The following is a 22,404-nucleotide window of genomic DNA, read 5'->3' as shown; positions in this document are numbered from 1 at the left end:
ATAATTATTACTTGGTTATTTTCTCAGACATTATTGAAAGGATTCAAAATCTAGCTGAAAATGACGTCAATTAACTTTCTTATTAAAGCTGCCATGAAATAAAAAAACTTTATTTCTTTTAGTATAAAATATGGTGGGCTTAATAATACATATAAACTGGTATGGTCCAAAACACTGACGAAAATTTCATACAAAAGATTTAAGCAATCAAAATTTATGGATGAAGTCTATGGGCCTACTCACTCGTTACATTAAGTTTGATGAATGCATAATTAGACAAAAATTGAGAAAATATTTTATTACTGTATTAAATAAATTGTCAGCTTCAATTGTAGAAATAAGGAAGCATGACAAAAAGTGGACACATTAAGTGAAATTATGTGAAATTCTTTCCATGTTTATTATGATATCCAACAAAACTTCACTGCGTTATATGAATTAATTTTTATTCCTCTTGATGGCTTAAGTTATTTATTTATTTATTTATTTAGGCCATTGTGCATAGATTATAAACAATATTTATAAAGGCCTTATAAATGTGCAAATAACATTTAAAAGAAAAGCAGTCCGATGCGTGACGTCACTGAGGGGCGGGGCCTTGTGCGCTTCTACAGCCAACCTGTTGACGAAAGTGAGGAGAGCCACGTTTATCGTAACTTCTCTACTGACAGGTAATTTACCTTTATATACTGTGTCTTGTTGACTGAACGCTTTATAAAAAGTTCCCATTAGTTTTCACAAGAGTAAATTAAAAAAAAATTGTATTATCCCTTTTTAGTGAAATTAAGGGACCTTTTTGGCAAGTTCTCAAAGCTGCCCGGTTTAATGAAGGTTTCTGCAGTAACAACATAAACAAGTGACTTTCGTGGTCAACACGTAACTTCCGGTAAACTCCGCTAAGAATAAATAACAAAGTACTTTAAACATAGTTAATTTATATAATAAGCTAAATAAACAACACGTAGATGTTATTTTCGGCGAGGTATTTGTTCAAGAGTTCAGTTTAGCAACTTGTCAGACCATTAAAAAAACTGAAACCGATAGTAAAGTTCGGACCAGACGCGTATCGCGTTACCGCATGTGCTTCCGATGAAACCGTCTATAGATATAACCCAATTGTGTTTGTGTGTGTGTGTGTGTGTACCTGGTAATTATCACGTTGTGGGGACCAATTGTCCCCACAAAGATAATAATACCAGTGTTTTTGTGACCTTGTGGGGACATTTTGATGTCCCCATGAGGAAACAAGCTTATAAATCAAACAAGATGATGTTTCTTGATAATCTAAGGTACAAGAAATGTTTTTGTGATGATTGGGGTTAGGGAATGGGGCAGGTAAGGGGAATAGAATATACAGTTTGTATGGTATAAAATGCATTATGTCTATGGAATGTCCCCACAAAACATGGAAACCAGAATGTGTGTGTGTGTGTGTGTGTGTGTGTGTGTGTGTGTGTGTGTGTGTGTGTGTGTGTGTGTGTGTGTGTGTGTGTGTGTGTGTGTGTGTGTGTGTGTGTGTGTGTGTGTGTGTGTGTGTGTGTGTGTGTGTGTGTGTGTGTATACACATATTAATATGAATATTTTTGCATTGTAAAAAAGACAGTCTTGCCTATGTAATTATTCTATTTGTAAACTTGAATGAAACAAATTGTACAAATTTGATTGTGCTCTACAAAGTTCACACGTAAAAAGACACTGTATATATAAAGCAAAACAATCATCAACTTTTAAATAAACTTAAATTCTCATCACATTCAATACAATAAATATCACATCATCAATAAATAAAACAAACACCCCTCACAAAAATATATCAAGCACAGAAACGTCTCAGATCAACAGAGATATTAGGTATATTAAATCACCTGGTTAGAAACAAATCAATGAGTACAAATACAAACATTTACAAAATCTATAAAAACTAATTCACTTGAGGTGGTTTGGTGGCTGACTGATCTGTTTATAGCCACTAGTTTAGTTTGGTTAGTTGTTGTTGTTTAACTTTAATAAAGGCCAAGAGACTGAAATAGGCTAAGTGATAAACATAAAGAAAGAGAGAGGAGGAGAGCAGGAAAGAGTCGTCCACCATCTGAGCGAACTCGACCGTTCACCCTGTTTCTTTTGTTGGTGGGCGTGTCCCGGGGGCGGCCTCTATCACGTGGGCGGGGTTGTTTGTTAACAGGTACACTGTTCAGAGGCGGCGAGAACGAGATGTAACCCGACCAATCATCACTGAATCTCTCGTCAACTTCATCACCGATTCCAGAAGCACTTGAACCCTCTGCGTCACCTACACACACACACATAGTTTATCTCTTAATGTGCGTTCACACCACACGTGAATAAAGAGTATAAATCACGCTATTTGTGCATTGTTGTACATTTAAACAATTTGAGTTAACTCGGTTCACACGTGAAATTTGTGGACAATGAGTTTGTCCTTCATTGTTGTTTTGTATTGTATGTAAGTCGTAATCACGTCACTAATAGAAAAAACGTCCTGGTTGGTAAACACGGCAAGAATATCCACCAAAATTCAGATTTTTCAACTCCCGTGATTTGCGCAAATCACGTGTTACGCACATCAAACGTCCAAAACGCTCAATTCGTGCAGCGACATAATCGCGATAGACATCTAGCCATGCAAATGTCACGATTTGCATAGCTAGATGTCTATCGCGTCTTTACGTTGACTCAACATGTAAATCACTCGCGCTTAACACTTTATTCGCGTCTGGTGTGAACGCGCCATTACAGAGCGAACTACATTCTTAAAATTAATCTAGTTAAATTCTGACCAATTCACACACACACAAAAACCCTTCACAGAGGTCTCAGAAATATAAAAGTATGTGCACAGACACTCACTATCTATGAAGTCAGCATCTCGTCCATTCTGCGCCTGTCTCAGTCTGTTTGTGGCCACTCGTAGCTCCATGATTAACTGTCGTGTTTTAACGTTCGGTCGAGCGACATCTACTTCCACCTCAGGATTGTTAATCTGATTGACCAAACCATCTCCCATAACCGATTGGTGATACCTACAACACACAGAGCTCTATACATTACCAGGCACACAAATGAAGGTACACGTAAGTTTCAGTTGACGCACACACACCTGCCGCGAGTCTGTCCGTTCCAGCAGCGATCCTCGTTGGTCACATCGGCGGCCATCTTTTCATCGTTACATATGGTGTGAGGCAGCGCTACCCAGAATCCCCTTATGCGCCGAAGACGCTCTTGTAACTCCTCCACCTGATCACAAGCATGGATCGGTTATAATCTATCACTTATCAATACACAGAATTATTACGAACTGATGGAAAAATGAATGGTGAGAAGTCATCCCTGCATCACTGCTTAGTTGTCTTCTATGACTGATTTTAATGTTTTGTGGTAGTTTTGCATTGACAAATGAATTTAAATGTATTGTTTATGTCTGTCTGACTCTTACCAGTCTGTCCAGATTGGTCCCTGCAGCAGTGGTTGGTTTTTCTTCTGGTTTGTAGGTTCTGAAAGGTCGCTCGCGCTCTCTCTCTCTCGAGCGTTTGTTTCTGCCAGGGGTCGGACGTGGATTCCCACAGCCCTGAAAAACCTGCAGCCAACAAAAACAAACAAACAAAGCAGCATCAAATCAGTTTAAATGCATGCTGGCCCATTTCATGGGAAAATACAAACTGGTATCTTTTTAACCATCATCACCATAAACTGTAATCTTACTGTATCAGTTCAATATTACTCTCAGAGAGTATTAAATAGACCGCATACATCAAACTATAAAGAGGACATTTCACAAGACTTTTTAAAGATGTTAAATAAATCTTTGGTGTTCCCAGAGTACATATGTGAAGTTTTTTATCTTTCATATAGATCATTTATTTTAAGAATTGTGCCGTTTTTGGGTGTGTCCTTAAAATGCAAATGAGCGGATGAAATGAAAACACTGATCACCATATGGTGGTTTGTTGAAATTCAAATTCTCTCTCTGTGTCTGTCTCTCTCTCTCTGCACTAAATGTCAGTGGCATGGTTGGATAGTGCAGATTAAGCGGCGGTATTATTATAATAAGATCCCCTTCTGACATCACAAGGGGAGACAAATTTCAATAAGCTATTTTTCACATGCTTGCAGAGAATGGTTTACAAAAAACTTAGTTACTGAGTTGATCTTTCTAGGTTAATAGAAGCACTGGGGACCCAATTATAGCACTTAAACATGGAAACCTTCAGTCCAATTGATATGATATGTCCCCTTTTAAAACATTATTTATACAGTGATTTATACAATAGAGATTGTGTTGAAGCAGCTACACCGAAATAAACAAGAAAGTTGCAAGGAAAGTTGATTTGTGTGCGTGTGTATGATCTGGATACCTTGGCAGAAGTAGTAACGCTGTTCTCTTGCATGTGCATTATTGCTTCAGACACCTTGACTGCGACTGAATCTGTAGCCAACTCGAAATTAAACGGCCCACCAACTTTCTCCAGCACCACCATAAGGGCGTCTGTCATCAACAAAACACATCAGTTTCATTCAAAACAACTAAACACTGTACATTCATAGGCTGCGTCCAAAACCAAAGGCAGCTGACTAGTTTCATCGCTGCTTCATAAGGCAATGAATTTGATGGCATTAAGGCAGCTCTGGGAAACACATTCAGACAGCCTGTGAGTGTTGTGATAACTAATCCCATATATGAAAACTACAATACTGTTCTTATGCTTTATTCTAGCGATAAATAATATAATTTATCGCTAGAAATGCAATCAAAAGTTGTTAAAGTAAAAATATAACGTTTTTACACAAAATGTATGATCCTGCCGCTTGCTTTGCCGCCATTTAAATTTTTTCTAAATCAACCAAGCTCGACCAATTACATTCTTCACACGCACGCATATAATTGTGGAAAAGATGACAAAGGTATCTCAGGATGCAGGAAGTAAAGCAAACGTTGGATTCGGCCATGCCTTGATGCCTTGCCATTGCATTTAAGAGATTTCAGATGCAGCCATAGTTTAATTCATGTTTCTGCTCACCAATGAAATTGTTCCATTCCGAGTCTAAGTCAGCCTGATTGGCCAGACAACCCTTCATGACATTGAGACACAGCGAATGACAGGGCTTGAGGGCGGGAACTCCACGGCACAGCGGACAATACCACTGACGCATTAAAGCCCGGACACACTCCACTCCTACGTTCAGCTAGACAGGGACAGACGGATGTTTCAGGTCAATCTTACAAACTCATGCAGTTCAATATAAACTGTAGGGCTGTCAAAAGATTAATCGCGATTAATCGCATACAAAATAAAAGTTTGTGTTTGCATTATATATTTGTATGTGGATTGTGTGTAACTATTTTGTATAAACACACACATACATGAATTTAAGAAACATTTATATATATATATATATATATATATGAAGAGTTTGGTTCCAAAACGCAATAACTCCATTTTGACAAATTTCGGTAAAAACGTGTTTTCTATACCAAGAAAGTGACAAGATGAAAAGCACTATTTTCTGTTACAAACTTTCACATAGCATCTTTAGGTTATAAAAACATAAAAATTCAAATCCATACCTTGATTTTCAAAGATTTATTATAAAAACGAATAATTTTTTCAACAAGTTTTTTTTTTCAAAATTCTATAAATCTATTCAATCAATGTATAAATGTGCATTCATTTTTGCCATTTTATATTCATTTAGTTGAACAGCTTATACACTCATTAAAAAAAATAAAAAATAAAAATAACGGCATTAATCAAAACACTTACTTTGTCATATTAGGAACACTGTTATTGCTGCGCGGTTATACTTGACGTCATCGCTTAACATTTTTCACAGCGATCAGCTGTGATTCTCGTTGACTTTGAGTAAAATTATGGAAAGTTTTTCATAAGATCCCCTGAGGTCAATGTGTTAGCACGAGAGAAGCTAGATGCTGTCGGGAGGACAATCTAGAATTACTAGATGTTGATGGCTTACGTTTCTTTCCCGTCACAGAAAACCATCACAGGTTTATCAATGCTATTAAAGTATTATTTTGTTTTTGTTTGTTTGTTGATCACGAAGTACAAAGTAGATGAAGAAAACTAGGACTCTGTGTACTCAACGCGCCGCCATTGTTTGTTTACCTTGCGTGGAATGGTGCGCTGTAATTTGTGGAGTGGATTTATTGCATTCTGTAGAAAAGGATGAGTGGCGTTTATTGCGTTTTGGGAAAAACACGGCGGATATTGGATTTTGCATAAAAATTAAGAATTTACTTTTAAATACTGACCTGATATAATACAGATTTTGGCAGTAACTCATTTTTTTAAAAATGGTGTTTATTGCGTTTTGGAACCAAACTCTTCATATATATATATATATATATATATATATATATATATATATATATATATATATATATATATATATATATATATATATATATATATATATATATATATAAAACTTTACAATACAAATACAAATACAAATATATTATCCAAACACAAACTTTTATTTTGTATGCGATTAATCGCGATTAATCTTTTGACAGCTCTAATAAATTGTACAACTTTTTCCCAAAAAATATTCTTCAGGTTTGGCCGTAGTACAGAGCCCCTAAGGGGACATTGAGCAAAGATTTAATAAAGTTTGAAACTAAACTTTAAAAAAAATTCTGCACATGAAGGTTTCGCATGAGCACATGAAACTAAACTTTTGATTTTTTTTACTCCAATGTCACCTTAGGGGCTAGGTACTACGGAGAGCCTGTCAAGATGCATTATTACAACATTTAACTGTTATACAAACATGCCTAAAAAGTAAAATTCACTCACCCTTGTTGCTTTGCTCACTATATCTCTGCCTGCACCTAAACCCTGAATTAACGCCCGCACCGCAATTAATGCTCTAGACACCTGCAAAACACACAGATCACATAACATAACCTGAGATCAGTCATCTATTAGTATCTCACAACACTTCATGTTTTTAAAGAGATTACTTTATTCGAACATGTTACAATGACCATATCCTCAGGTGTGTGATTGTCAGAGCCACAGGTAGAGTTTGTCTACAAAACATGTGATGATAAACAGAAGTTGTTCATTGTTCTTGTGTGATGGTTTGTTATGTACCTGTATACGTAGTTTATGAGGTATATCTCCAAAAGCCTGCAGCTGATCGGTATGCTTGCTGACACATTCTAGGTAGTCCTCAGTGAACTGATAATGAGGGTTAACCAGAGTAAACATGCGCTCTACTAGTCCTGCCCAGAAATCAGCCAGAACCTCAGCCAGATTCACACGGCCACCTACACACAAACACATGAACACATAACATCAACAGAAACCTAACACACACAACGTGCATTGTGTCAATTTCCATATAACAAACATAATAACCTGTGTAGTAGCTGCGCAGATCTGCAAACAGCTGGCGAAACATCTGCGCATTCTGCGTGTACAGATGCCTGTAAGTCTGTGTGAACATCTGATCCATTGATTTTTCTGCCACATCCATCAGCTCCCTAAAAAACTCTGACATCACAGGGCCACGCAAAAAAAGACATTTTATTCATGTAAACCAATCATTTATATGTGACATGGCGTCTTTACGAGTCCTCACCATCAAATTTCTTGTGTCTCTGGTTAAAGGTTGTCAGCAGGAAGTGGGTGTTGTCCTGCACCGCCGACAGGAAGTTAGCCTCGCTCTGATTTGCTAGCGTGTCCTCCATCAAGCTGGAGCAGCAGGTGTAGTCCTGTGAGCAGACACGCAGATGTTCTCCTGCCAATAACATCCATACAGAGATTAAAACCAGCTGACGCTGTTTTAGGTTTGCCAGTTAAATATATAAGATCAACTTTAAAAATGACTTCAAGTGGACTAAAATCTGAAGTTTTCAACTAAATTTTTCACAGTTAAAGGGATAGTTTAAACAAAAATGAAAATTCTTTCTCATCCTCATGTTGTGCTAAATCTGTATGAATGTCTTTTTTGATCATTGATTGTAAGCACACAGATAAGTGTAACCATTGACTTCCATAGTAGGAAAAACAAATACGATGGAATTCAATGGGTATAATTAATCAAAATATTAGAAAAAATAAATTCATACAGGTTTAGAACAACATGAGGATGAGAAAATGATGACAGAAGTTTAATTTTGGGGTGAATGATCCCTTTTAGGTGAATGTTTTTTTTCAATCACTTCAATTAGTAACACCTAAAATATTTAAACATTTTCAACTTCAACATTTCACTTAAAGTGAGAAAATTTAGGTTGAAAAAAAAACTTACAGTTGAAGCAATTTTAAAGTTTACTTTTACAGTATAAAAGATGATTATTATACATTATATATTTAAGGTCATGATTATGAAAAGGTAGGAATTGAATTGACTTTATAATCTGATCAATACTGTTTAAAAACAGATTTCAAGAAGCTGGTTATAAAAAAATAGCACGATTACATTTCTGAATGTTTCACATCTGATGTGATACTAAAGATGATCAACACTTTCAGAAAAGGAACATGAAAGTACAGAACTTGTCACCGGGGTGGTACCTTTTTAAAAAGTACACTTTTGTACCTTAAAGGTGAAAATCTGTAGCTAAATGGTACATATTATGACCTTTCTAAAAGGCACCGTCCCAAATTTTGTTCCTTTCTTTTTGAGATTGTATAACTGGATTTTGATTTATTTTGTCAGCACATTACACTGTAAAAAGTGAAAAGTTGGACCAACCTAAACTAAATATTTCAATTGGTAACACCTAAAAAAAATATTTCAACTTAAAATTTCACTTTAGTTTTACTATCAGTTGAATAAACTTAAATTTTGTAGGTGTTACCAATTGAAGTAATTGAAGTTAAACTTTTTACTTTTTACAGTGTAGTCCCTAGTCCCATTTGGGTTGTTTCATAGATTTGATGAGTTTACTGTTGTTGTAAATGTGTAACTGTTATATAATTAGGTGACCCTTAATGTTTGAAATATAGTCACCGGTTGTGTAGACAAAATAAACTGATTAAAGTTGACTTGGAATGGATGGGGAAGGAAGGGCATATGAATGACCAGACAAAAGTTGATGTTAGGGCCCTTCCCTTACTCAAATTATTCATGGTTGTACGACGGTTAAAAAATATGGTTACTATTTAAACCATGGTTATCACTACTAACCATAGTTTTGCAAAAAGCGTGGTTGTACAATGGTTCCTGTAGTAAAACATGCGTTTAGTACAAAAAAAATGGTTAATTTTGTAAAGGTTACAAAATTTGAAGGAAAAAATGTCATTTTAAGGAAGACGTTGTATAAAGGGTTAAATGGGTTTCAGCATTCATTTCAGAGGTAATATTATCATTATCATTCAAATTGGTAATATTAGCCTATATGCTTGGAAAAAATGTTCAATTAGGCTGAAAGAACTGGAAATAAGGAAAGACATTTTATTGTTTTTAGTTTGTCATTCTAGAAATTTGGGAGCAAAAATTGGAACATTTCCTGAAATTATTTAAAATTCTCCTCAACTTGATTGTAATAAAACTGTTACGTTTATTTAGATGAACATCACAAACAGTTTGTCATTATTCATAAAGATTTGTGTGTGTCTTACCGCTGATGTGTGTGTGTGGGGCTGTGTTCAGTTTGTGTTTCTCTCCGTACACCCGGCGTGACTCTTCACAGCTCCGCGTGCCGCCCGCTGACTCCCATAACGCGAGCACACTCATGATATACATCACTATATTCATCATCATCATCATTACAAAAATAAAACACTAAACCTGACAGATCTTCTTCTTGTTAATAACAGGTCACTCAATGATCTTTCATTACAGACTCGATCTCAGCATCGCTGTCTTTGTCCCGGGATGAGTGTTCACACCCTCGGGCGCGCGCGCGCACACACGCACACGCGTCTGTTACCTCTGATGAACAATAGACAGACAGACATCACCTCCCTTCTTTTTCTTAGCAGAACCGAACGAGCTTTTCATTTCATTCAGTCAATGAGAAACAGACACTGACGAACACTAACAATTTTAAGAAAAATGCAGCACTTATCCGGAAGTAATTCCTATTAATTCGTTTATTTATGAAGTGCAAGTACTGAAACAAAGTGTTACGGTTGTATTAAACCACAATTCTGTGAAAAACACGTTTTTATAGTGAAACATGTCGCCTTGAATAAACGTGAATATTTTACATCGTCTTAGTAATGAAAGTGTGAGAGAGACAGGCAGCTGTTCCTCAGTCAGTATTGATCTCAGCCAGCTGCTCCGTTAAAGAGCCGGGTACGGTACGTTACTGTCAAACTGATGCTTCATCTAACAGTGCAGTACTACACAAATCACTGCATTTATTATTAATCGTATTTCATCTAGCACTGAACTTCATCCAGTCAACTGGAACATTTCCCACCTCCACCACCTGCAAAGTCGGGTGACTCGAGTCGGGACAGATGTTTTTGAATTGCCAATTAACAAAACAATCATATTTTACTCATCAAAATCTGTTATAACATTTGTTGAAATAATATATTATAATTATGAACAATAATCCCTACTGAAAAAAATCCAGCATAAACTGGTAGCTGGTTTAGGCTGGTCCTCTCAGCCTGGCAGTTTTATGTCAAAATCAGACTTGCGCCCTTGTAGCTACTCAAAATCTCTTTTATGCCCATTATTTATTCATGTCAAAAACACACATTTAACGTTAAAGTTATGCTCCGTTGTGTCGGCTGAAAGCTTTTACGAAACACAACACGCAAGCACGTAAGTGAGGTCATGACGCACGCACGTCAACAGGTAGCGTGGCCGAGCGGTCTAAGGCGCTGGATTAAGGCTCCAGTCTCTTCGGGGGCGTGGGTTCGAATCCCACCGCTGCCAAACGTTTTGCACAGTTACTCCACACAACCATATTTACTACTTAATAATACATCCATACGACATCTGTAAGTATGTAAATGAGGCCTCGAATTGTTGATCTAAATAATATATCCTTACAAATAGCAAGCGTCAATAATTTAAAAAACCCAGGATGTGAAACTCAGGGCTGTGTCTCAATCCGTTCCCTAGCTCCCTGTTAAAAAGGCTGTTACTTAAGTGAACATCTATCCAAACATTATTTCACTCCGATGAATTGAATCAGTATATCGAATCAGCTCCAGCTCTAATCAAGCAAGCACCTGAACAACTAATCAAAATCTTAAGAGTCACCTGAAATCTACAAGTAGGCAAGGATTTATTAGGGTTGGAGCTAAAATCTGCAGAACGTCGGCACTCCAGGAACGACTTTGCCTAAATATATCCTAGGTTCCTATCAGTGGCGGCGTTTCACGAAAACCTAGGGTATGGCAAAAAATCTTCGTACAAGAAGGCCATTCTCAAATAACGAATTTATGAAACCACATAATATGTGTACTACATACTCCACCAACCTGTACAAAATCATACTACGATTGCTCTAATGTAACTTTACTCTAATGTAACTTTACACTTACTGAAACAATACGGAAGCAATACAAATGAAAAACAAAAATAGAAATCATGGTTGTTTAAAATGCTTTTCAAATGTTGTAATTCTTAACTAAGTGCAACTCAGCAACAGATACACTAAAACAAGATAATATCAAAACATACTGTAATATCCCTTCACAAATCTTGTCATGACAACCAGGGGCGGCGTTTGCGTATGGCAGGGTATGGCAGTTGCCATACCCTAGCATTCAGACAAAACACCAGAAATCAACAGGCAATAATGATGCTCATTAAAGATTATTTAAAAAATTTTCAGTAGAACATTTCTGAACATTGGTACATCACTAAAATGGACAATTTACACGTTTGCTCGACTTCATGCTATAATACAGGAACCGACATGCGGATGACATTAACATGCCGCGAGAGCGGTTTGAAAGCAAACTCTTCCGATGATTCCTCGCCTCACCCTCGCGGTACTTTGATGTCATCAGCCTCTCGTTCTTGCAGCGAAGCTTGAAGTCTCCGCAGGACGTCTCATGATAACCACTGCTGTTATAATCTTTATTTTCGCAAGTAAAATCTTTTTGTTTTAACAATCAAACAGACTCACGGGTCATCCCCACACTCGCGCTATGCCTATTGCATACATTATTTCAGAAGTAATATGATTTGTTCTCTATGAATAAATAAACATGTTCTGTTCCACTGGGAAAGTGTAGCGCAGTCGAAGTGAATTGTATTAATTATTTGCGCGCATTTTTGAATATGGTCACTTGTGGAATAAAAACTGCACGACGACAAAGGTAAGACTTGTTTTTACATTTAGCCCTGTTTTACTGAGAGTTTTATTTAGTGTTTTAGTCGGTTAACTACGTGTGCTCTGTCACATCATTTAAAAGTCTTATTGTGTGTTTATTAAGTGTTTATTGGTGGTTGTCATGACAAGATTTGTGAAGGGATATTACAGTATGTTTTGATATTATCTTGTTTTAGTGTATCTGTTGCTGAGTTGCACTTAGTTAAGAATTACAACATTTGAAAAGCATTTTAAACAACCATGATTTCTATTTTTGTTTTTCATTTGTATTGCTTCCGTATTGTTTCAGTAAGTGTAAAGTTACATTAGAGTAAAGTTACATTAGAGCAATCGTAGTATGATTTTGTACAGGTTGGTGGAGTATGTAGTACACATATTATGTGGTTTCATAAATTCGTTATTTGAGAATGGCCTTCTTGTACGAAGATTTTTTGCCATACCCTAGGTTTTCGTGAAACGCCGCCACTGATGACAACCACCAATAAACACTTAATAAACACACAATAAGACTTTTAAATGATGTGACAGAGCACACGTAGTTAACCGACTAAAACACTAAATAAAACTCTCAGTAAAACAGGGCTAAATGTAAAAACAAGTCTTACCTTTGTCGTCGTGCAGTTTTTATTCCACAAGTGACCATATTCAAAAATGCGCGCAAATAATTAATACAATTCACTTCGACTGCGCTACACTTTCCCAGTGGAACAGAACATGTTTATTTATTCATAGAGAACAAATCATATTACTTCTGAAATAATGTATGCAATAGGCATAGCGCGAGTGTGGGGATGACCCGTGAGTCTGTTTGATTGTTAAAACAAAAAGATTTTACTTGCGAAAATAAAGATTATAACAGCAGTGGTTATCATGAGACGTCCTGCGGAGACTTCAAGCTTCGCTGCAAGAACGAGAGGCTGATGACATCAAAGTACCGCGAGGGTGAGGCGAGGAATCATCGGAAGAGTTTGCTTTCAAACCGCTCTCGCGGCATGTTAATGTCATCCGCATGTCGGTTCCTGTATTATAGCATGAAGTCGAGCAAACGTGTAAATTGTCCATTTTAGTGATGTACCAATGTTCAGAAATGTTCTACTGAAAATTTTTTAAATAATCTTTAATGAGCATCATTATTGCCTGTTGATTTCTGGTGTTTTGTCTGAATGCTAGGGTATGGCAACTGCCATACCCTGCCATACGCAAACGCCGCCCCTGGTTCCTATTTTCGAGCTGGTAAGTTACATTTACGACGTCAGGTGCGTTCGGTTCAGTACCTTTCGTCGTTGTAAGATGGCGGTATAACGTCTTTAATGAATTACACGAAAGAACAGCAAGGTTTGTTAACTGTATGTACAGAAAAAGAACAAAGAATATCTTTCAGAGCCACTGTAAACTGTAACGGCGTTATATGAAGAGCTTTTTAACACTCAACTACAAGCATTCCGCCATGTTTCTCAAGGACACGCCTCCAACTCAACTGGTGCTGCGTTCCAGGCAACCTGTAACCCGTAACTCACGACCTCAAAACCACGACTCACGACTCTGAACTGGTAGTACAGTACATCGATCTAGTACGAGTTCACGGGTGGGAAGTCACGGGTTTGACTGCCGTTCCAGTGCACTTTCACCGGTAGAATGTTGTAAAAATACGAGTTACAGGCTGCCTGGAACGCATAGGGTCGTGAGTCGTGGTTTTGAAGTCGTAACTCACGGGTTTAAAAACCTGCCTGGAACGCAGCATGGATCTCGAGTTTTCCCAGCGGTATTTGTGATGGTGCTGATAAGCGTTAATTTCTTAAATAGCCTACAACATATCCGACATGACTTCGACACACTCTTATATTTCGGTTTCCGTGTCTGTTTTCATGTTTAGCTGTTAGTATTCGTTCCTAGCCGTTTCTCAATCCGAAGGCTGCAGCCTCCGGAGGTCGCATTTGCAGGCTGTATACGTCATCCGGACGTCGTTAGTGATTTCTGCGCATGTGCCGCGGCGTGCTAATGTAGTCAGGATGGCCGAGCGGTCTAAGGCGCTACGTTCAGGTCGTAGTCTCCTCTGGAGGCGTGGGTTCGAATCCCACTTCTGACAACACTTTTTCATTCTACACATTTTTATAGGAGCAACTGTACAAGACATATAGAAGTCCAGCAGAGGGCGGTAAATTCAGCGGAAAAGTTTTAAGCTGCCCCACCCACAGTACCTCTTTACTTTTTGCATATTGTACAGTTTCTATTAGTCTGTCTTTATATGCTAAGCCTGTTCAATTCCTGGACACACCCATCATTCATATATACACATACAATGTTCAGTCCCCCCAGTTTTCATCATCTCACAAAGATGTTATGAGAGATACACTGAGTTCAGTTTACAAAACCAACATTACCCAGACTATAATGTTACTCTTTTTGGTTAACATTGCCTTTATGTGTTGGTTCTGTCTAAAATATTTAGGACACTTTTAAATGAGTTTGCATAAACTGGTAAATAACATACCAAGTAAATCATTTACATAATGTGCTAAGTGAAAATTCTGTAAATTCAGTAATCTGTAGATTGCTTTCATACAGTATATAACTTTATATTCTATTATCAGGGGCGGAGTGGGGCCAAAAAATCTACGGGGAAATTTCGTAGACCACCAGCCCTCCGTGGTCACAAAAAAGAAAATGGTTCCCTATAAATAAGCAAATGCTGAAATCTAAAATTACAATAAAATGACTACACAACAACATGAAATACCAAGTGTAATAATTATTATTTAAAAGATCTTCAAGTCAACAACAGTTCCCTAGTAACAAGTTAAGCTAAATCTTAATTTGGTTGCAAAGCAGTTGCTTATAAATTATGAAGCCTATTTGGAGAGAGAGATGTTTAATGTGACAAAATGTCAGTCATCGTGTGATAACGAAAATATACCGAGGCCTAGACTACATGTTCTGAGCAGGTGTTGTCCGTGAACAGGCTGTAAAACTCTTACAGACACTCATGAAAACTGATGCTGATTATCTGGGGAAAATTCTCTAACAGCAGTCAAGTTGTCATTGTTTGTGTCAAACAAGTTGTGCATTTGTTGTAACATTAAAACATGAGATCAGACTTACTCTAAGCTGCTCAAAGTGATGCGCGGAGCTCCATTCCTCTCTGGTTGTGCGAGGCTATGCTTTTTTATTGGTTGTTGCGTTAAATCTTACCCAGATACAACAGTGCTATTTTCTGATTGGCTGTTGTGTAGCCTCTTTCTGTTTTTTTGATTGGCTGATAAGTGGCGCGCAGAGAGCAGTGCGGCCAGATACATTTTGGGCGCTGCAGCATATTATGATAAATAGTTTTTCTGCGTGAGATGTGTGACGGGAAGACAACTGAAAGCCCGGCTATTATCAGACCGGCCCTCGCAGCCTCAAAACACTACCGGCCCACCGGCTAAAGTCCCGATTTGCCCTCCGCTGTCCAGTGTATATTGATAATTCAGCATTTATGTGTCTTGTTTAGTTCCTCTGTGCGTAGTGTGCTGCTTGCAGAAAAGGTCTATGAGCAGAATTCATGAAATGTGACAAGTAAACTTTTAAGTTAAGCCCAAAGTTTGGAGTTTTGGTTTAAATAATTGACCACAGACTTTTAATACACATTTACAACTGTCCACAACAATTTGCATTTAAAGGCATAATTCACCAAAGAATGTAAATCCTTTTTTTTTTTTTTCAGATGAAGAAGATATTTAGTTAAATGGTGGTAAGCATACAGTTGAAGTTACCCGTTGACTAGTAATTTGTTTTCCCATGGTAGTCAATAAGTACTGTCAACTCTGTGCTTACCATCATTTATCAAAATATCTTCTTTTGAAACCCACACAGTTTAAAACAACATGAGGGTGAGTCAATGATAAAAGAAATGTTGTTTTAGGTGAACTATCCCTTTAAATATTTAATGAGTGCTGAAACATTATCTAGGTATTGAATATTGTTTGTGTAATGTAAACTCAGCACTGAAGCTGGTTTCTATTGCATCTTTGTGATGTGATTAACAGTATAATAGAAAAGAAAATAAGCTATCGACTCTTGTTTTGAATAGTCGGGTGTGTCCTGTAAATGTTGCCTTTATATCATCATGACAAGGCATTTTCTTCTTTACCAAACAAGATGAAAATTCATAAAAATAAATAGAGTTGTGGGTCTCAACCCACTGTTGAGATATACATACATCCTTCTGTTAAGTTACAGCACTATACGTCTCATTGATTTTGTATTTCTCCCTCAGGTTTTTCAGTTTCTTGCGTCCATCCATTAATCTATGAATCCTCTGATGCATTAAATAATAAAAAACACAATATTTATTGACTTTAAAACTAGAATGTTATGATATATTTTGAGAGAACTGCAGAACATGTCATGTAAATAAAGTTAGCGGTTGATAATTCAAAGCTACTTTGAGCTTCATGACCTTTATATGCCATTACTAATTAATGTTATCATAAAATGATAAAACAAATATAATATAAAGTTCAAAGATAATCAATAAAGTTGCCATGAATGGTTCCAACCTTAAATGTTTAAGAATAACTTCATGCATTAAATGTATGTTTAACCCTAAAAGGTTTATTTGCAATGCCAAATGAGAACTAGTTTTGAGTTTGTGCAACAGTTTCTGTGGATATTATTGGTTCACATACAGAGAATATTTTATAATGTTTATTCATTAAGAGAGTAGTTTTATTTGATCTGTATTCATCTCTATTATTTGTTTTATGTTGCAGTTCAATACAAAATATTTGTGTGTCAGCAGCTTGCAGTGATTTGTGCTTTGTAAAATGATATCAGTAAGAATCTGAAAGCATGCGGCTCGATTTCATGATAACTCAGCAGAGCAGTACTGCAATATTTAAATCTTAGTTTCACATTGATAGATGACTTGTAATATTGTCACTGTGTTTATATTTGCTGTAGCTTTTATTATGTTCAGGATGTTGTGGTAACACGGTACTGTACTGTATTTCTATTTACTATTATATATATATATTTACCTGCACTGTGAAAGCCAAACAGGAAGAACCAGTTCTTACGTAACAAAAGCAAACATAGTCCTGACTCAGGTGTGGAGCAATTCATATCATATATGACACATGCTTCTTATGATTTTCAAATGTTTTACACAGACCGTTGAACTATACAGTACCAAGTCACAATGACCAAGCAAAATGGTTAAAAATGATAAAAAGCAGGGCACAGTTTGCACAGCATTTGCAAGTTCTCTTTGATCCAGACTAGGAACCACAAGAAACAAGAGTAAGAACTTGATGCATGTATTTCACAAGCTTTTGCACACATCTTAATCTTTGCTAAACTTGTTTGGCTGTGTTTGATTATCAAGCTGATGTTTCATACTGTATGTTCTGCTTTAGTGACTTCACTCAAGTTGTGGTATTTTCCTACAAAAGGTATGAATGATTTACATTCACAGTAGTTATTATTACTCAAACAGGTATCTTTCAAGAATATGCAGTGTAACGTGACGTTGCATTGATATTTCTTATTCTAATTGGTAAAATTTGGAAAACTTAAATTCTCCTAGGTTGTGGAGTCTAAACACTGATTTCTTGATCATGTTTGATGTACTTCTCTGGATGTCTTTTATTTTGAATTTCTATGATATCGTGAGATGTGTGATGCATGAGTCTCTGGTGTTGTGTTACAACAGGTCGTGCAGAATCCGTCCGACTGATGCTGAAAGACCAAAATAGGGAGTGGGAGGATATTGCTATAACCGGTCAGACGTGGCCAACTGTAAAGCAAAGCTGTGTATGTTAACCAACAACCTAGAGATAAGAATATTTAACAAATGATTCGTTTTAAGAGGTTGACATTTGAATATTGCATGCAGGTGTATATTTGACATTTCTAACCAATTTTTACAATTTGATATATAAGATCTATTTGACTCAAATGCTGTAAGATTAACTGCTAGTTTGTTTACACTAGGGTTATCTTAGCTATAATCTTCAAAAGAGGGAGAGTCAAAAAGCTTTAATGTCATTTTAACCAGGTATAAGCAGTGCAGTACATTAGTGAAATGTGATAAAGTTTCTTCAAGACCAAGGTATAGAATAACTGAATACTGAAACGTAGACAGGCAGAGTTCATTTTTAGCACGTGTGCAGTCTAGTGCATACAGTGCCAGACAATAGACAGTGCAACAACAATACAATACGATACAGTTAATAAATAAATAATAAAGCAGTACCGAGCAGTACAATTTGAGAAGAGAATCTCTTGTGTTCAGCATTGTTCCTCAGGTGAGATGAATAACAGGCTCCTTGGAGATGAGAAATTAAAGGAGCAGTGTCTCAATTCTGTGGTACTTCTGTTGCAAAGATTTAAAGGATTAGTCAATTTTCTTAAAAAAAAATCCAGATAATTTACTCACCACCATGTCATCCAAAATGTTGATGTCTTTTTTTGTTCAGTCGAGAAGAAATTATGTTTTTTGAGGAAAACATTCCAGGATGTTTCTCACTTTAATGGACTTGAATGGACCCCAACACTTATTAGTTTTAATGCAGTTTGAAATTGCAGTTTCAAAGGACTCTAAATGATCTCAAACGAGGCATAAGGGTCTTATCTAGCGAAACAATTGTCATTTTTGGCAAGAAAAATATGCACTTTTAAACCACAACTTCTCGTCTATCTCCGGTCCTGTGAAGCGCCAGCGCGACCTCACATAATTGCATAATGATGTAGAAAGGTCACGTGTTTTATATATATGAAACGCACATTTGTGGATCATTTTAAACAATAAGCTGACACAAAGACATTAATTAGTGTCATATCACATACAACAATGTCGGAACGCTCCTCTTTATCCACACTTGTAAACACTCGGGCGTAGTTTCGCATACATCATCCGTGACCTCTTGACATCACAGGACCGGAGATAGATGAGAAGTTGTGGTTTTAATGTGCATATTTAAAAATTTTGAACAATCATTTAGCTAGATAAGACCCATATGCCTTGTTTGAAATTGTTTAGAGTCATTTGAAACTGCAATTTTAAATTGCATTAAAACTTATAAGTGTTGGGGTCCATAAAAGTCCATTAAATGAGAAAAATCCTGGAATGTTTTCCTCTAAAAACATAATTTCTTCTCAACAAAGAAAGAAATCCACATTTTGGATGACATGGTGGTGAGTAAATTATCTAGATTTTTTTAAAGAAAATGGACTAATCCTTTAAATAGATCTCCTAAAGCAATGCTCTTCTGGGTGTGCTTCCCTTACAACAACGTAACTCTCTGACCACCATAGTACGATGCATGGTGGAGAAACTAATTTTCTAGTCAAGATTGTTTCCTTGAAAACAGTAACTGTGTTGCACATCCAGCATGCTGCTTCAACAACACAGTTAATGATGTCACAATCATGTTAGAGTTCTAAGGTCTACGAACTTATCCAAGTGAGATGGAATTAATGTCTGATTATTGCTGTAAATAATAAACTGAGATGCAGGTTGCGAATGTTTGTTAAACAGATTGAACTAGTCGTTGAACTATGCTGGTAATAACCAGAACTTGCAACCATAGTTGGCTAACCATGCTTTTGTCCCACCAAACATGAAAGTAATGTTGCTGTGTCACACTAATGGTGACTTTGTTTTGAGGATTTGTGATTTGAATTACAAACTAAATAGATCGACATCTATGAAATAATGTGTTTGCGTTCAGTATTCAGTTATTGAAGTGGTCACATGGACACATACTGTAGCACACAAAGACTGAAATCTTTCATTTCTCTTCTCTATTTTCCTGTTCATGCATGTGTTGTTAAACAGCTCTTTGGACAACTGCCCAAACTGGAAGACGGCGACCTGATATTGTACCAGACTAATGCTATCCGTCGACACTTGGCACGCAAACTGGGTGAGTATAAAAGAATAAAATGCATTACTTGATTTGTAAAAACATCTACTATGCAAACCACAATTTAACCCATGGTGTTTCAAGCCAAAATGCTGGGCTGTTTAACCGATTGTTTGGTTCAATAGAAACATTTTCTGTGTTAATATAACCCAAAGGCTTGGTTTGTCCCTTTCTGACTGAACAACACTGGGTTGAAAATAACCCAGCATTTTAAAAAGTGTACACTGTAAAAAAAGTATGGGTTATTTTTAAACTTCTTGCATTGTAATTTAACATATGCTGGGTTGTTTTAACCTGGGTCAAACACAACCATTTTTGGCCAACCCAACGGCTGGGCCGGAATGAAAACATCCCAGCATTTTTAGTGTATTGTAACCAAAAATATAATCTACAAAATATTTTGGTAAATATGAATTCATTTTTTATTCCCTCTTGCTGCAGGCATTTATGGTCAAAATGAGAAAGAGGCTGCTTTGATCGACATGATGGATGATTTCCTGGTAGAGATTCAGGCAAAATACATTAAGCTTATTTATCAGGAATATGTAAGTGAATCATTTAAAACAAAACTGTGCTGTCCTCATAGCAACACAAGATAACATATGACAAGATTGCATAGCTTTACTCAAAATGCACAATGATTTCTCTTATAGGAAACAGGAAAAGAAAAATATCTGAAGGAACTGCCTGAAAGTCTTGGGCGCTTGGAAAAAATCTTAAGCAGCAACAAAGGAGGATTTCTGGTTGGCTCACAGGTCACTATTGTAAATTAAATTAAACAGTTAAATAAAAATTTCAATAAAGTATGTAAACATGCAACTCACATTTAATGTTTATTAACTGGAACAGAAATTTTGATGTTTGTTTCTTTGATCCACAGATCTCCTTTGCAGACTATCTGCTGCTGTCGCTCCTCTTATATCATCAGGTCCTCTCTCCATCCTGCCTGGATTCTTTTCCAACCTTGAGAAGTTACCTGGATAAAATTTCTTCCAGACCCAACCTGAAGGCCTACATGCAGAGCGATGCTTTCAAGAACAAACCCATCAATGCCAACGGGAAACAGTAAAGGCATCATAAAGTCTCATGTCATCTGAAATGCCCACTTTCAAACACATACTGTAGTGACGGATTTCCAAAGCTGTACATTTTGCTTCAATAAATATGTTTTTCCTGAATTGAAATAAAAATCAGTGGTGTGTGTTTAATTGCATAAAGCAAAACTTGTATCTCTTATAATGAACTATTACTTGAGTTGAAGTGGAAGAACCAGATATGATGATAACGTCAGTGTGACACCTTCTTACACTACTGAAATAAGCCAAGTCACAATGAAATAAAGATACGGATTCTGCAAATATTAAAAGCAGAGAAAGTTCACAAGTACATAAACAAAGTACAAACACTTGAGTCAACTTGAACTTAGATTATATACAGTTAACAATAGATGTGATTAGCACCTGTCAGGCAGCTAAAGGTTAACAAGTGTTAAATAACTTACAACCAAGGATTGTTGCAGTTTTTACTCATCATATCATGTGTTAGTGTGTGTGTTGCATAGAAATCGAAACCCATAACTTTTGTACACCTAACGCAATGCTCAAGAAAAATTCGTTTTGAGATCACAACCTGAGCTCTTTTAAACTAAATTCTAGTTCTGTTATTGTGCAGTTAACTATAGACAGTACTCTCTAGTGTCTAAACCTGTTACCCAGGTAAGATGAGTAACAAGGCTCCTTAGAGATGCTTAGAAATGCTATGGCAAGAAAAGCATAAACGTGTTAACTGACAAACACACAATATGCAATGCTTTTATATGAGAGTATGTATGATGTTGGTTTGTTATATAATCAGGTTGTAGGCCAGCTGTCCAAAACCAAGATGGGACCCTTGCCTATGTACCTGACTAATCCTACTGATACTTTGCATGTAAACTAGGTAGAATGGTCTTACTTAAACTGAACTTCACATTCCTTTTCTCATCCTTCATGTTTATTTTTTCCAAATATTTACAGGACATCCATTGTCACGGAATAAATCTATTTTTAAACAGGTATACTGAACACATCTAATATTTGTATGCAGGATAAAAAACAAGTTAAAGTCCCTCAAAGGAGCAGACATGACCTTCTGATATCAATCATTTGATTTGATTTAACATGATGGATATAAAATAAGCTGACTGTCATACAGTATACATGATGC

General features: G+C 36.6%; 2 protein-coding genes and 2 non-coding genes across 7 annotated transcripts; 3 read left to right on the top strand and 1 right to left on the bottom strand.

The window, feature by feature from the left end:
* The first annotated feature begins 624 nt into the window (after positions 1 to 624).
* LOC135745631 (glutathione S-transferase P-like) lies at positions 625 to 21,377 on the top strand. Of its 4 annotated transcripts, XM_065263976.2 has the most exons (8): positions 10,731 to 11,318; positions 13,519 to 13,528; positions 17,689 to 17,724; positions 17,985 to 18,085; positions 20,112 to 20,199; positions 20,641 to 20,744; positions 20,853 to 20,954; positions 21,080 to 21,377. In XM_065263976.2, the coding sequence occupies exons 4-8, from the start codon at positions 18,008 to 18,010 to the stop codon at positions 21,266 to 21,268; spliced, it is 561 nt and encodes a 186-aa protein (XP_065120048.2). In that variant the 5' UTR covers positions 10,731 to 11,318; positions 13,519 to 13,528; positions 17,689 to 17,724; positions 17,985 to 18,007; the 3' UTR covers positions 21,269 to 21,377. The 4 variants fall into 4 exon arrangements, with proteins under 4 accessions (XP_073668279.1, XP_065120049.2, XP_065120048.2 ...); XM_073812178.1 differs by lacking the exons at positions 10,731 to 11,318; positions 13,519 to 13,528; positions 17,689 to 17,724 and adding exons at positions 625 to 671; positions 7,653 to 7,831; XM_065263977.2 differs by lacking the exon at positions 17,689 to 17,724 and having other exon boundaries at positions 10,730 to 11,318.
* Positions 1,336 to 10,547, bottom strand: gpc2 (glypican 2). Its single transcript, XM_065242304.2, has 11 exons — positions 9,612 to 10,547; positions 7,624 to 7,782; positions 7,401 to 7,535; positions 7,134 to 7,309; positions 6,834 to 6,914; positions 5,037 to 5,202; positions 4,374 to 4,504; positions 3,455 to 3,595; positions 3,119 to 3,255; positions 2,869 to 3,041; positions 1,336 to 2,290 (listed from the first exon to the last, which is right to left on the bottom strand). Exons 1-11 carry the CDS (start codon positions 9,757 to 9,759, stop codon positions 2,004 to 2,006), a joined length of 1,734 nt encoding a protein of 577 aa, XP_065098376.1. The 5' UTR covers positions 9,760 to 10,547; the 3' UTR covers positions 1,336 to 2,003.
* Positions 10,803 to 10,884, top strand: trnal-aag (transfer RNA leucine (anticodon AAG)). The gene has a single exon. It is a non-coding gene; the product is annotated as a tRNA-Leu (tRNA).
* On the top strand, positions 14,299 to 14,381 carry trnal-cag (transfer RNA leucine (anticodon CAG)). Its single transcript has one exon. It is a non-coding gene; the product is annotated as a tRNA-Leu (tRNA).
* Positions 21,378 to 22,404: the final 1,027 nt, after the last annotated feature.

This window comes from Paramisgurnus dabryanus, chromosome 16, assembly GCF_030506205.2.
Source record: "Paramisgurnus dabryanus chromosome 16, PD_genome_1.1, whole genome shotgun sequence".
Lineage (NCBI taxonomy): Eukaryota > Metazoa > Chordata > Actinopteri > Cypriniformes > Cobitidae > Paramisgurnus > Paramisgurnus dabryanus.
Note: the sequence above shows the minus strand (reverse complement) of the source record. Positions and strands in the feature narration are given on the sequence as shown.